The following is an 11,724-nucleotide window of genomic DNA, read 5'->3' on the forward strand; positions in this document are numbered from 1 at the left end:
GCGCGCCCGGCCCGGGAGCGTGCAGGCCCGGCTCGCCGCCCGCCGGTTTCGGCCCGGCTACCTGGGGTTACTGGAGTTCCAGTAGACCGCAAGGCGGAGGCCACAGCCCCCTCGCAGAGGGGAGCTGAGGAGCACGGCCCAGAGGACAGTCTGCAGCAGGGGCTGCAGCCGCATCGCCCCCTAGGTCTGGTGTGGTCTGGCCCGGCCCGTCCCGGTCCGCTTCGCAGTCGCGACGAGAAAGGTACAAAGTGCAGAGGAGGTTTGGGGTGGGGCTTGCGAGAAGTGGGGTGGGGTGCAGAGACTCACAGGCCACGCCCCTGGATAACTTTTCACCAATGGGGTCGCGTCTCCGCCTCTTCATTCAAAGCCAACTCTTATTAACCTTCTGGGTGCCGCAGCGCTCTCCAGCTTCGGCAAGCTGTTGCTGAAGTTGGGCCCATTTCAAGGAGGCGGCGAGGAGGGACACAGTCCCCTGTCTAGGAGTCGTTTTAGAGAGGTCTTGTCTTTCGTGCTTGTGTTAGTACAGGGTGCTTCCCTGGTGGCTCAGCGGTAAAGAATCCGCCTGCAGTGCGGGAGACGCGGGTTCGGTCCCTAGGTTCGATCGCTAGGCACCTGGCGGGCTAGAGTCCATGGGGGTCGCAAAGAATAGGACTGAGCGACTAAACAAAAACAATTAATATAGGGTGTGTGTGTGTGTGTGTGTGTTCAGTTGCTCAGTCGTGTCTGACTCTTTGTGACCCCATGGACTGTAACCCGCCAGGTTCTTCTGTTCTTGGGATTATCTCGGCAAGAATACTGGAGTGGGTTGTCATTTCCTTCTTCAAGGAATCATCCCGACCCAGGGATTGAACCCGCGTCTCTTGCGTCTCCTGCATTGGCAAGTGGATTCTTTGCCACTGCACCACCTGGAAAGCCATAATACAGGGTAGAAAGCCTGATTAAATCTTTGGAAGATTTAAATACGGGCCCACGCCTCTCACCCAGAAAGAGGCAAGAGAGGTGTGGGGCTAGGATCCATGAAGTTTATCCAGCCATCTTAGGCACATTGCTCCTTTTTTTTTTTTTTTTTTCTTTTTTTGGACGTCTAGAGATACAGCGAGAGGAAGGGACAAATCGCCTCCAGGGGACCCCTCACCCCACCCTTTACAGAGCCTCAAGTGGCAAGCTTGATGCTTGCCTTGGGATTGGCACCTGTCCCTTTCCACCCCACACCTTCGTTCTGGGAGAACGAAGGCCACAGTCTCCAAGACGAAGCAATGAGGTGGTTGCGGGCTGGTACAAAGCACCTTTGTTCCCAAACCCTCCGGTGGGGTGGGGGAGGGGGGAGGCAGGTGTGCGGCCTCGGAATCGTGGGAGCCGCTGCCCCGCCCTGTCCCAGCTCCGGGGCTCTGAGAACACCAGCTAGTTCCATTTTCCCCAGCCACTGGTCAGAGGGTGGGGAAGGCGAGTCCAACAGCTTGACGGGTTTGTCAGTGGCCGCCGCTAAAGGGCCGCGCAGCGTTGGGGGCGAGAACTTGGCGACTGGGGGTGGTAGAGGGCATACAGCGTTCTTTGTGGTGCTGGATTATGCAGAGACATCACAGGCCAGGCAGAAACAAGCCGCGAGCATCCCAGGGATCCTCTCACCCAGCCTGGGACTCTAGCCCTCCCTATCCTGTCTTCGTCTGAGGCGGCAGCGTCTCCTGGCGGCCAGACCTGGAATCGCAATTGGGGAGACCCTCCTTCCCAAAGCAGACAAACTTAAAGGCGCGCTCCCAAGACCTCGCTTTTATTGTAACTCAGCAGACAGGCTGTGCGCACTTCCTTTATCTCCGTCCAGCTCCCAGACCCTCCCCAACCCCCAGATGCCGCGGCGTGGGCCAGTCCCCAGAGTGCTGTTTGACAGCAAGTGGAGATACCCGGTGTCTTAAGACTCCTGCTCCACAGCGTCCAGGCTCTGGCTCCTTCAGTCACCGTGGCGGGCTTCAGGGATCAGGTCTGCCTATTGGCGTCCTAAATTCAGGCTGGAGGCAGCAGAACCTCAGGAGAAGTTAGAGGTAGGGCGAGGACGCTGCTGGGGGCGGCGGCGCAGGCCTGGGATGTGGAAAGCCAAGAAAAAAGGTCAGAGGTGCTATTTTCCCAGACCACTCGCCCAATCCACCCATTCTCCACGCCTCTCCTCTCCTCTCCTACCTGGAGGGTACCACTGGGGGCGGGATTCCAGCTCCAGGGCCAGGCAGGTCACCAGAAGGGCGCCGGCCGTGAGGGTCAGCAGGCAGTGGCTTTCTCGGGGGTGGGGGCTTGGTGGGCCCCTGTGACTGAGAGAGAGAAGGCAGCTTGGGAGAGCATATCATGTTGTTCACCTCTGACACACTGATGCTGGGGAGCACCAGCTTGAGAGGTGGCACCATAGGTCACCTGTGTCTCCAAACGAACCTGTCACCATTAAAGATGCCACTGGGGTATGTGGCCTCAGGCACAGAGGGCGTCTTGCCACCAGCACCACTGCCAAGGCCACCAGCACCACAGCCCTGGGTGGGGGGAGAGGCTGTGCCCTTCTCTCCCCCCACGGTTACCTTTGGGCGCCTCACCACCGGGTCAGCGGGCAGAGGGCGGGTGGGGGGATTGGGTCGGTCTGCCAGCTCAGCCTGAACAGAAAGAGGGGCAGTGACTATGAGAGCACAGCCAGGGGCAGTAGACATGCGATGGGTCTCCCCAAGGGTTCAGGTCAACATGCAAAGTCAGCCAGGGGGCAGGACAGAACTGGGGCATGCGCATGGGGCTTGAGCGCATGCCAGGAGAGGCCTCAGGGGAGAAAGGTGGGGGTCACTGGGGGGTTGTCCCTGGCCAACTGCAGTCCCGCCACTGACCACTAGATGGTGGTAGAAACCAAGGCAGGAGGCTCACCCTTTGCTGCTTCTGGGGCTCAGAGTGTCTGAAGGCTGAGGGCACCCTGGTCCCCTAATGACGAGTGCTACTGGCAGGGAACAGGGATGAGAGCTGCGGTTGGGCACCAAGCCTCCCACCTGCCCTGGGCCAGGACCGGGCCTGGCCCAGATTTACCTGGAGTCTCTTGGGCACAGGGTCAGGAGGCAGCGGCCTGGAAGGAGGGGCCGGGAAGCCAAGAGCACTAGCCTGCTGAGAGAGCAGGAGGAGCAGACAGGCAGGGGACGGGGGAGGGAGCAGAAAGACAGATGTGGGCAGAGAGGTGTTAGTGCTCAGGGATGGGCAGCCAGGGCCCCAGGGGCAGTGGGGGCTGTGCATGCGTGCGGTTATTCAGTTGCATGCAGAGGGGGTGACAAGTGGTGGGGTAGGCATGCAGACCACCTCCACACACGCACTCCTGTCATCAGATCCGGGGGGCTCAGGGCAGAGGCACTCACCGGCCCTTCTACACCTGGTGACCAGGGCCTCATCAGGTCCTGGCACACTGAAGACCACTCTGAGCACCCCCTCATGCCCTCCTGGGGCGCCACTGCTGGGAGCACAGGTAGACCCGCCTTTGAAAGCCACTGGCTTGGCCAGCTCACAGAGCTCAGCGCCCCTTCCTCTAGGTGATTGCCCCTCCCAGTCCAGACTGGACTCTGCTTCTCAGCCTGCGGCAGGGGAGGTGGCGGGAGGGCTGGCCCTGACTCCAGTGACTGACTCATGGGCGATGCAAGTCTTATCTCTGAGTTCAGAGCCTTGGACACCCCCACCCCAGGGCCCAGGCTGGATTCCTGGCTGGATCGGGGCCCTCTCTGCTCTGTCATACAGACTTACCTTGGCACCTGGCATCACGAGGGCCCTCTGTGGGGGTCCTGGGCGTTCTGGGGGACCAGACTGGGCTGCCCTGAGCGTGGAGAAAGACAAGGAGGGCAAGGGCTCAGCCTCAGACCATTTTGTGCCCATAGGCAGCCCTGGAGTGGGGTTAATCCTTTGTGGCCCTTTGGAGCATGGTTTAGGCCAAATCAGAGGTGAGGAGGGGAAGCTGATCAGCCTGAGGGAGGGCCCCACTCATCCAGCCCTGGGGCTCCTGGAGAGAAATGGTCCTAGCACCGCAGTGGCCCCACCTGGGTCTACACGCGAGGTGAAGAGTTATGGGGCACAAATAGGGAAGGGGCTGTATGGGGTGTGGCCTGGGGGCTGCCCAGGGGGTGGGAGCAGGGCTCCAGAGCTGCTGTCCTTAACAGAGATGTTGAGAGAGTTGGTAACAGGGAGGCTGGTACCTGTATTGGCAGCTGGGTCCTTTGAGCTGGCAGAGTCGTTGGTGCAGGCGGGCACGGTGCCAGTAGCTGGCACCAAGGAGCACCAGGACCAGCAACAACAGGAGGCTAAGGGGCAGCCCTGTGGTCAGGGAGCTGGTTGCTGTGGGTGAGGTTAGGTGATCAGCAAAGGTGAAAGGGTCAGGGGTCACAGGGAACCAGCAGTGAAGGGATCAGGAAAAGAGGGGCGATGAAGGATGCCCTCTCAGCTGCCCCTGCCCCTGCCCCGTGCTACCTCTGACGTGGGTGGTGCAGTCTGGCGGTGCCCAGCCCTCCTCACAGTGGCAGCGTCTGTTGCTGTCGCAGACCTAGGATGCACAGGTGGGACAGTGAGGAGCTGGGCTCTCTGGGGCCGTGTTTCCCTGTCCCCAGCTTTTCAGGATCTCAGATGTCCTGTCTCCTCCCAGCACGGCTGGGAGGTGTGCTGAGGATGAAGGGGTGGAAGTGCCACCGCTCTGGAGAGAGGGACTCTATCAGCGCCAGCGGCGGAGGAAATTAGACTGAACTCACGCTGTGAGTGCCTTCTATCTGCCAGCCACTGTGCCAGAGCTAGTGCTGTACTCATCTCATGTGCCCAGGAAGTGGGTACTACTATTATGCCCATTAGATGAGGAAACTGAGCTCAGAGAGGTGAATAACCTGCCCGGGTCCCACAGTTAAGACACAGTAGAGCAAGGATTAGAACCCAGGTGTGTCTGTTTGCAAAGCCCACCATTATTTTCCTTCCCAGAGGCTCCCCTGCTTCCCCTTCATCTCCCCCCATGCCAGCTCACCCCATGCCCGTGGCATCTCCTTTGACATTCCTGTGCTCCCAGGACCTCTATTGGCTGGCACTGCTGCTCAACACACACCTGCCCAGTGGGGAGAGAAGAGCAAAGATCACCCTCTAACACACTTTACTGGCACTGGGAGGCTGAGGCCCGCCACACATTTACAGATGGGGACACCAAGGCTCACAGGACAACAGGACTCTGCTCCATCTGAAGTGAGGATCTGAGCTCCCCTCAGAGACTGCGCTGTTTGCACTGGTGGCTAACGAGGCCTGGGCACTGCTCACAGCAGTTCAGACATCCCTCCCCACCTGGCCCTGCCCACCGAGGCTGCTCACCAGGCCGGGGCCACAGGCTGTGCCAGGCAGAGTCAAGAGGGGCTGGGCCACGTCATTGCCCAGGTCCAGGTGTACCCAGCTGCAGTTCAACCTCAGCTGGGTCCCGTTGGCTTCCAGCATCTCCCAGCGAAGATCTCGGGCTGAGCCCAGCAGAGGCTGGGCCCTCCCGCCCTGGCACTGGAGTTGCCCACACATAGCATCTCTGGGGTGAGGGAGGAGGTGCAGGGTCAGTGTGGTGGAGCCAAGATGCCCACAGACCTAGAGGAGGAGCCAGGTTCCCTCACTTACCGAGGGGCACAGGACACATAACTGCCATCAGGGTTGCGCCCACAGCTCCCAAAGGCGTCCCCTCTAGTATTGGCAGTAAGGAGGCAGAGCGGTGCGGCGGGCTTGGCCCCAGGCCCCCAGAGAGCCTGGCACTGCTGGGCATATGAGGCACAACGTCCTTGCATGCACACAGCCTGTCCACTGGCACATGGCTCACCGTCCCCCATGCTGACATCCGGGGGGCACTGGGAGCTGTCTCCTGGGCAGAACTCAGGCAAGTCGCAGTCACCTCTGGTGGGGCGACACTTCCAGCCAGCTGGACGCAGCTGTGGAGGGTGGGTGAATGTCAGTTGTGGGGGTGGGGCAAATCCAGCCAGGCCCTGGGAGTTGGGGTGACCTTTTCCACCCTGGCCCCTGGCAGGTGGGCTCTGGGTGGCCGGTCCAGTCTGTGCCCACCTGGCAATTGTGACAGCAGAGTCCATCAGATGCGCACTGGGCCCCTGGCCTCAGCTGGCAGGTGAAGTAGTCACAGCAGGGATCGGTGCATTCCTGTAGGGAAGGGCACAGACCACAGACGGCCAGGCATCAGAGCAGGCTGGGCCTGGGACCCCACCCCAACTGCCTCCTGGAGCCTGAACCCTAGGCATTTGCACGGCAGATGAGAGCTGGAGCCCCACAGTCTGCCTGCTGTCCCCACAGATGGGCAGGCGGGGAGAGGGGCTCTGGGGGTTTGAGACAGCCGATGAGCCAGGGTGAGGGCACAGAGCTGCAGGGGCAAGGCTCTGGGGGAGGCGCTTACATCTGGGAAGCCACAGTCACACTGCTCCCCGGGCTCCACCAACATATTTCCACAGACACTGGCCATAGAAGGCAGACCGGACAGCCGTTCAAAGAGGCAGCTGCCCATCCCGCCCAGGAGGGCTTCTTCCAGGGCCTGTCGGCTGCAGTTGCTGAAGTTCAAGCCTGGCAGGAAGCTGGGGATGAGAGCAAGGAGGTTGGGGCTGCGGACCTGCCCCTGCCCCTTCTGTCTCCACCCTGCAGTTACTCACTCTGTGGAGGCCTGCATGATGCAGCTCTTGGCTGGGGCTGGACCCGGGCAGGGGCAGCTGTTCCCAGGGGAGTCATGGCCCAGGCCCAGGCTGTGTCCCAGCTCGTGGGCTATTGAGGAGGCGACTCCCAGGATGCTCGTGGAGTGGTCCTGTCATTGGGGAGGGGAAAGCCCAGGTCGAGCACCAGCCTGATTGCTCCTGTTCTCCCTTCATCTGGCCTCTTGGGCCCTGAGCAGGTCCTGCCTCCCTCCTTAAGTGCTTCTAAGCCAGGAGGAGAGCCCAGGCCTGGGTGGTAGGGAACCTGGGCTCTGGCTCAGCTCTGTTCCCCATATCTCACTGTATGGCCCTGGGAGAGCACCACTGTTCTTTGGGCCTCAGCTGTCCCCCCGCCCCCTTGAAATGGGCAGAGCTTCTAGGTGAAGACATGATGAGCTGGCCACAGGCGAGGGGCACCTTTCATGTACCCCTGCCCTCTATAATCTCAGCTTGGGGCTGGCAACTTTGCTGGGGGTTTCCGTGAATATATGGCGCCACAGCTGGCAGGACCTAGATGGGGAACGGGGAGGAGATGTGGTCATAGCTCACCATGTTCACGCCTCCTGAAAACTCAGGAGAACAGATGGAGTTCTGAATGGCCATGCCGACCATGGGCCCAGAGAATGAAGTGGCCCTGTGGGATTGAGAGGTCAAAGGTTAGGGCGTCAAAGTAAAAGTGGCCAGAGCATCAGGCCCTCGGGGAGGGAGTTGGGGTGTGAAATTGGCCAGGCCAAGGCAGAGCCAGACCCTGCTGGCTGACCCTGGGGGAAGCCTTACGTCACCAGCTGGGCGCTGTCGTGGGGCAACCGAGGCAGCAGGTTCGTCCTGCGCCAGTGGAGGAAGCTGTCTAGTGTGAGACCTGGGTTCTGGCTTATCTCTATCAGGTTGTGCTGGGTCCAGGCCTCCAGGCCCACTAGTGCCACCCGGACGTTCATAGGCCTGAAGAACTGAAAGAGAATGGGACTCAGGAGAGGGCTTCCCGAGGTTGGGGGCCATAGGGATGCTGTCAGGCCTGACACTCACTGTGTCCAGGAGGAGGGCCACTTCCAGGGTGCGGTTCAGGAGGCTCTGGAAGTCCCGGTGCCTCTTGACCTGCGGGTTAAGAAAAGTGGCCAGGAAAGGTAGCACGGCTGTCAGAGGCCAGGGGAGGGCAGCCAGGGCCCGGCCAGCTCACCTCGGCATGGTCAGCCACAATCACCAGCTCAACAATCTTGGTCTCTGTCACCACGTCCCGCCTCCACTGTGGACAAGAGGAAGGAGCCATCAGGCACACCCACCAGTCACCACCCGCAGCCACGCCCACCTGGCCAGGCTGTGTCCACACCCACCCTGTGTGGTCAAAGCGAAGAGAGTGAAGAGTCCATTTTACAGAGAACCACTGAGAGCCTGGGAGGCCGGGGACTTGCCCAAGTGGACTAAGAATAGGTTATGAAGCTGGGAGTAGAGCCCTGGTTTTCTGGCTTCAAATTCTGTGCTTTTTCCAAATTAGGAAAAAAAAAAAAAATAGCTGACACCATGAAATACTTAACATATGCCAGACAGATTGGAGTTCTAAGCATTTACATACATATATATATGTATGTAGGTTCATTTAATTTTCACAGTAATCCTATAAGGTAGGTAGTTCCATTATCCCCATTGAATAAATTGGATTCTTACTGCTTGATGATCAGTAACTATGTATTTGCTATATCCAAGTGAGAGCTCTCTGTGTTTGGATCATAAGACAGATGAAGGGTTTGAGTCAAGTGCCTGCATCCAAATCCTGGAAATACCATGTATTAGTTGAATGGCCTTGACCAAGTCGCTTAACCTCTTAGAGCCAGTTTTCTCACTAAAACAGAGCTCTGGATAGCACCTATGCCCCAGGGTTGCTGGGGTGAGTGAAGGAGTTAATGTTTACACAGCGCCTGGTGCTGCAAAATCGCTCCGTGAGCAGGAACTATCGTTACTATGAGCCAATAGTTCTGAGGGCCAGGGGGCCAACCCCGGGAACAACAGAAGCCCAGCCCTCCTGCCTTCCCTCCTCACCCGGTGAGTGTGACGCTGTCCCAGGGAGGGCTCCGGTAGAGCCTGAGGGAGCACAGATGTGGGCCAGCTCAGGGCACAAGTGTGGCGTGGCAGGAGGAGGTCTTGAATCCGGGAGACAACTGGGGGACCCTGAAGGTCCCCGGGCCCCAGCTCCACAGAGTAGCTTCTCTCTGGGGACAGGATCACTAAGCCCCTAAGCAAAGATGCAGGAAGTCAGAAAGCTTACAAGCTCCATGCCTCGTTTACCCTCACTCTCTCCACCTTCATGGAATCGACCGCTTGTACCTGAGCCCGGAGCAGGTGCAGAGAGAGACCCAGGAGTGCGCGTGGCCACGCACTCTCCCCTCGTAGCAGCAGTTCTCCTACAGCAGAGAAGCATGAGTGCTGACCTGAAGGCCAGGCCAGATCTGAGCCAGGCGGCTAGCTTGTTGGCGAGGATATGCAGTGTCCTCCCAACCTCTAGGAATGCCACCTTCCAGTTGCCCCTTCCCTTAATCCCCTCAGGCCAGAAACAGGGCACAAGATGGCCTGACTCACCAGAGTATGTCCCTCACCGACCACCCGGGTGCCATCAGGCTGGTACCACACCAGAGTTGGGCGGCCTGAGACTAGCTCCCTGCGGAATGAAGAAAAAGGAGGGCAGGGTCAGCTGCCTCTTAGGATGGTGCAGTGACAGCTTGAGGGCTGGAGGTGGTAGAGGGGCGGCTGGAGGCCAGGCAATCCCCCTGACCTTCCTGCTTCCCCTCAAGTAGCAGAATATGATGGTTGGGCCATAGACTGGCTACAAACCCAGGCTATCTGGGTTCCAATCTAGTTTTTAGCACCCACCAGCTGTGTGACCTTGGGGGAGTTATTTAACCTCTCTGTGCCTTGACTTCTTCATCTATGAGGCCAATAATAATACAAACAGTATCTACTTTATAGAGGTTGTTACGAAGATTTAGTGAGTTCAGGCTCTTAGTACGTAAGTACCACATCGTAGATGCTATATGAGTTGTTAGTCGTGTTATTAGTAACATTACTGCTATCATTATTACCTATTCTGCAGCAGCTCCAGGATATGACTCTCACCATCCAATTCCAGTTTGATCCGCAAAGCCTCAGGCAGACTGGTCTGTGGGTACCAGAGGGCATGTCACCTCCCTGGCCCTGTCTGTAACTCCTATCTTCTCTAACCAGAAAACCTCAGGCCCTTAGGAGAGCACCGACGATTAGATCATTGGTGGGGGGATCCCGAGGGAGGGGCCAGGAAGCCCTGCCTGGCCTGGGGCATTGTTCTGGGGGGTTGTGTGGGGAGGTCAAGGAAGGTATCTGAGCCGCCCCTTCTCGGCTTCCTGCCCAGAGAGGAAGCATCATGGAGGGCCCAGTGCAGGCCCCAGCCCTTCCTCTGACTCAGCTTTAGAATTGGGAGGGGAGGGTATCTGGTGGGGCCCGACCCTCTCCAAGTCCCCCCACTGAGAGAACCGACAACATGAGACCAAGAGAGCAAGTTTGGCCTCAGTGGAGATGGACGACTTGGGTGGGGCTGAGGCAGACAGATGTGTGTGTAGATGGGAGTAGGGGGGATAAGTGAAGCCAGGTGCTGGGGTGTGCAGGGAGAGGCGGCAGACCTGGGATGGCCATGCTGCTGTGGAGCCCACTCACCTGCTCTCAGCCTGTCTCTGTCTGGAGACACCTGACTACTCAGGGTGGTGGGGGGTGTGAATGTATTTCTTTGAGGGGAGAGAGAGGCTCACCTGAAGCGCCTCTGCTAGGCTGAGTGTGGGGTTGTCCTGAAGGATCTGGGGCTCCAGAGGTCCATTCTGGGCCCTCTCTGGCCTTGCCTGCATCTCCTCAGTGACACCTGCAGGGTTCCCAGGACACCCCAAAAGAGTGCTGAGAGAATCAGCGCCAGGCTGGAGGTGGCTGCTGCCCTCTGACCCACCTGGCTCCCAACCCATCAAGGCTCTTTTCTGCTTGAAGGACTCCTACATTGCATTCTGGGACTTAAAGGAGAATACTGGGGATGGGTGGGGGCTTCTCTCCAGTGTTTCCCTTTCATCCCACCAACCCATCCACAAGTTCCCAGAGAAAGAAGTTCAGCTTGCCCAGCCTGTTGTCCTTCCCTGTCCCCCTCAGACCAATCCCAGGTTCTCACAGGGACCCTCCCCCTGTTCCCACTCCCTCCCAACCCCTTCCTCCCCTGGAACGCCCCCTCTCAGGACTGGGCGAAGCCTTGTGGCCCAGTGCCCACTCACCCTCCCTTTCCTCACATCAGAGATGCCGGGAACGCCCATTTCTGGGTGAGCATTGCAAACACCCCCCTCCCTAAACACCCCTCATGCCCAGTTAGGCACACCCGCTGCCCACAGCCTCTGCTTCCTCCAGGAGTCCGCCCCCCGCCCCCAATAGTCCGCTCTCCTCCGGACACTCCACCCCCGCCTGCCCTCTCGGCCCCCAGCCCAAGACAGCAGCGGGAAGTGAAAGTTCCAAGGAGGAGTTGGTGTCCCAGCCTCTTTCCTGGCCAATTCTCCCATTCCTGGCTCCTCCCGGGCCCCCTCCCGCTCGGCGAGCTTTCTGGTGGGATCAGCACCAGGGTGAGGGGTGCCGGCGTCTTGGGCCTGGGATGAGGGGCCAGGAATTACCCTCTTCGCCAAACCCTAGGAGCCGTGCCTTCTCGGCGCCCTGGCACCGGGTGGAACGATCAGCTAGGCCCCAGAGGAGCGAAGACGTCAGTCCCGGGGAGCAGAGCCCCACTATCGCGATCCTGAGGGGGTGCTGGGCGAGGCCCCGCGGTGCCCAGTCCCGGAGCCTGAAAGTGTCCTCGGGGACCCTGTAGAGGATGACCGGCCGGGGGCGCCGGCATCCCTCCACCTTCCCTCCCCACTCCATCTCCCCGTTGCCGGGTCCTCGGCCCAGAACATCAGACGAGGGCAGGCTGTGCTCTGAATGGGGTCTCTCGGGGTCTCCGACCGACCCCAGGACCCCAGGGCCTCCCGACTTCCCCGCGCGTCCTCCCAGGGCGACCCCC

General features: G+C 59.5%; 2 protein-coding genes across 9 annotated transcripts in view; both read right to left on the reverse strand.

Moving 5' to 3' along the window:
* EFNA4 (ephrin-A4) overlaps positions 1 to 607 on the reverse strand; it is a 4,441-nt gene extending 3,834 nt beyond the window's left edge. For 2 of the 4 annotated variants that reach the window (XM_010838306.1, XM_010838307.1), the window contains exon 1: positions 62 to 606. In XM_010838306.1, the coding sequence (XP_010836608.1) occupies positions 62 to 174 (113 nt within the window). In that variant the 5' untranslated portion in view covers positions 175 to 606. Of the gene's footprint in view, positions 1 to 61 lie in introns of all 4 variants that reach the window. The other 2 variants (XM_010838305.1, XM_010838308.1) reach the window with 2 other exon arrangements.
* A 1,145-nt stretch (positions 608 to 1,752) lies between these two features.
* ADAM15 (ADAM metallopeptidase domain 15) lies at positions 1,753 to 11,718 on the reverse strand. 5 transcript variants are annotated; one of them, XM_010838311.1, is made up of 22 exons: positions 10,451 to 11,718; positions 9,752 to 9,828; positions 9,252 to 9,330; positions 9,000 to 9,076; positions 8,715 to 8,907; positions 7,858 to 7,923; positions 7,707 to 7,775; positions 7,461 to 7,630; positions 7,233 to 7,317; positions 6,648 to 6,796; positions 6,398 to 6,572; positions 6,055 to 6,147; positions 5,620 to 5,924; positions 5,332 to 5,533; positions 4,997 to 5,074; positions 4,459 to 4,531; positions 4,188 to 4,326; positions 3,742 to 3,811; positions 3,043 to 3,114; positions 2,556 to 2,627; positions 2,173 to 2,297; positions 1,753 to 2,073 (listed from the first exon to the last, which is right to left on the reverse strand). In XM_010838311.1, exons 1-22 carry the CDS (start codon positions 10,652 to 10,654, stop codon positions 2,031 to 2,033), a joined length of 2,616 nt encoding a protein of 871 aa, XP_010836613.1. In that variant the 5' UTR covers positions 10,655 to 11,718; the 3' UTR covers positions 1,753 to 2,030. The 5 variants fall into 5 exon arrangements, with proteins under 5 accessions (XP_010836613.1, XP_010836611.1, XP_010836614.1 ...); XM_010838309.1 differs by having other exon boundaries at positions 3,043 to 3,117; XM_010838312.1 differs by lacking the exon at positions 2,556 to 2,627 and having other exon boundaries at positions 3,043 to 3,117.
* Between the last annotated feature and the right edge of the window lie 6 nt (positions 11,719 to 11,724).

Source organism: Bison bison, unplaced genomic scaffold (genome assembly GCF_000754665.1).
Source record: "Bison bison bison isolate TAMUID 2011002044 unplaced genomic scaffold, Bison_UMD1.0 scf7180017864093, whole genome shotgun sequence".
Taxonomy (NCBI): domain Eukaryota; kingdom Metazoa; phylum Chordata; class Mammalia; order Artiodactyla; family Bovidae; genus Bison; species Bison bison.

Excerpts from the sequence above, each read along its gene's own strand:
- ADAM15 (XM_010838309.1), bottom strand. The coding sequence starts at position 10,654 with ATGGGTTGGGAGCCAGGTGGGTCAGAGGGCAGCAGCCACCTCCAGCCT. Across the intron at positions 4,327-4,458 it reads CTGCACCACCCACGTCAGAG|CAACCAGCTCCCTGACCACA; the intron begins GTAGCACGGGGC and ends CCTCACCCACAG. Across the intron at positions 3,812-4,187 it reads GGACCCAGCTGCCAATACAG|GGCAGCCCAGTCTGGTCCCC; the intron begins GTACCAGCCTCC and ends CTCCACGCTCAG.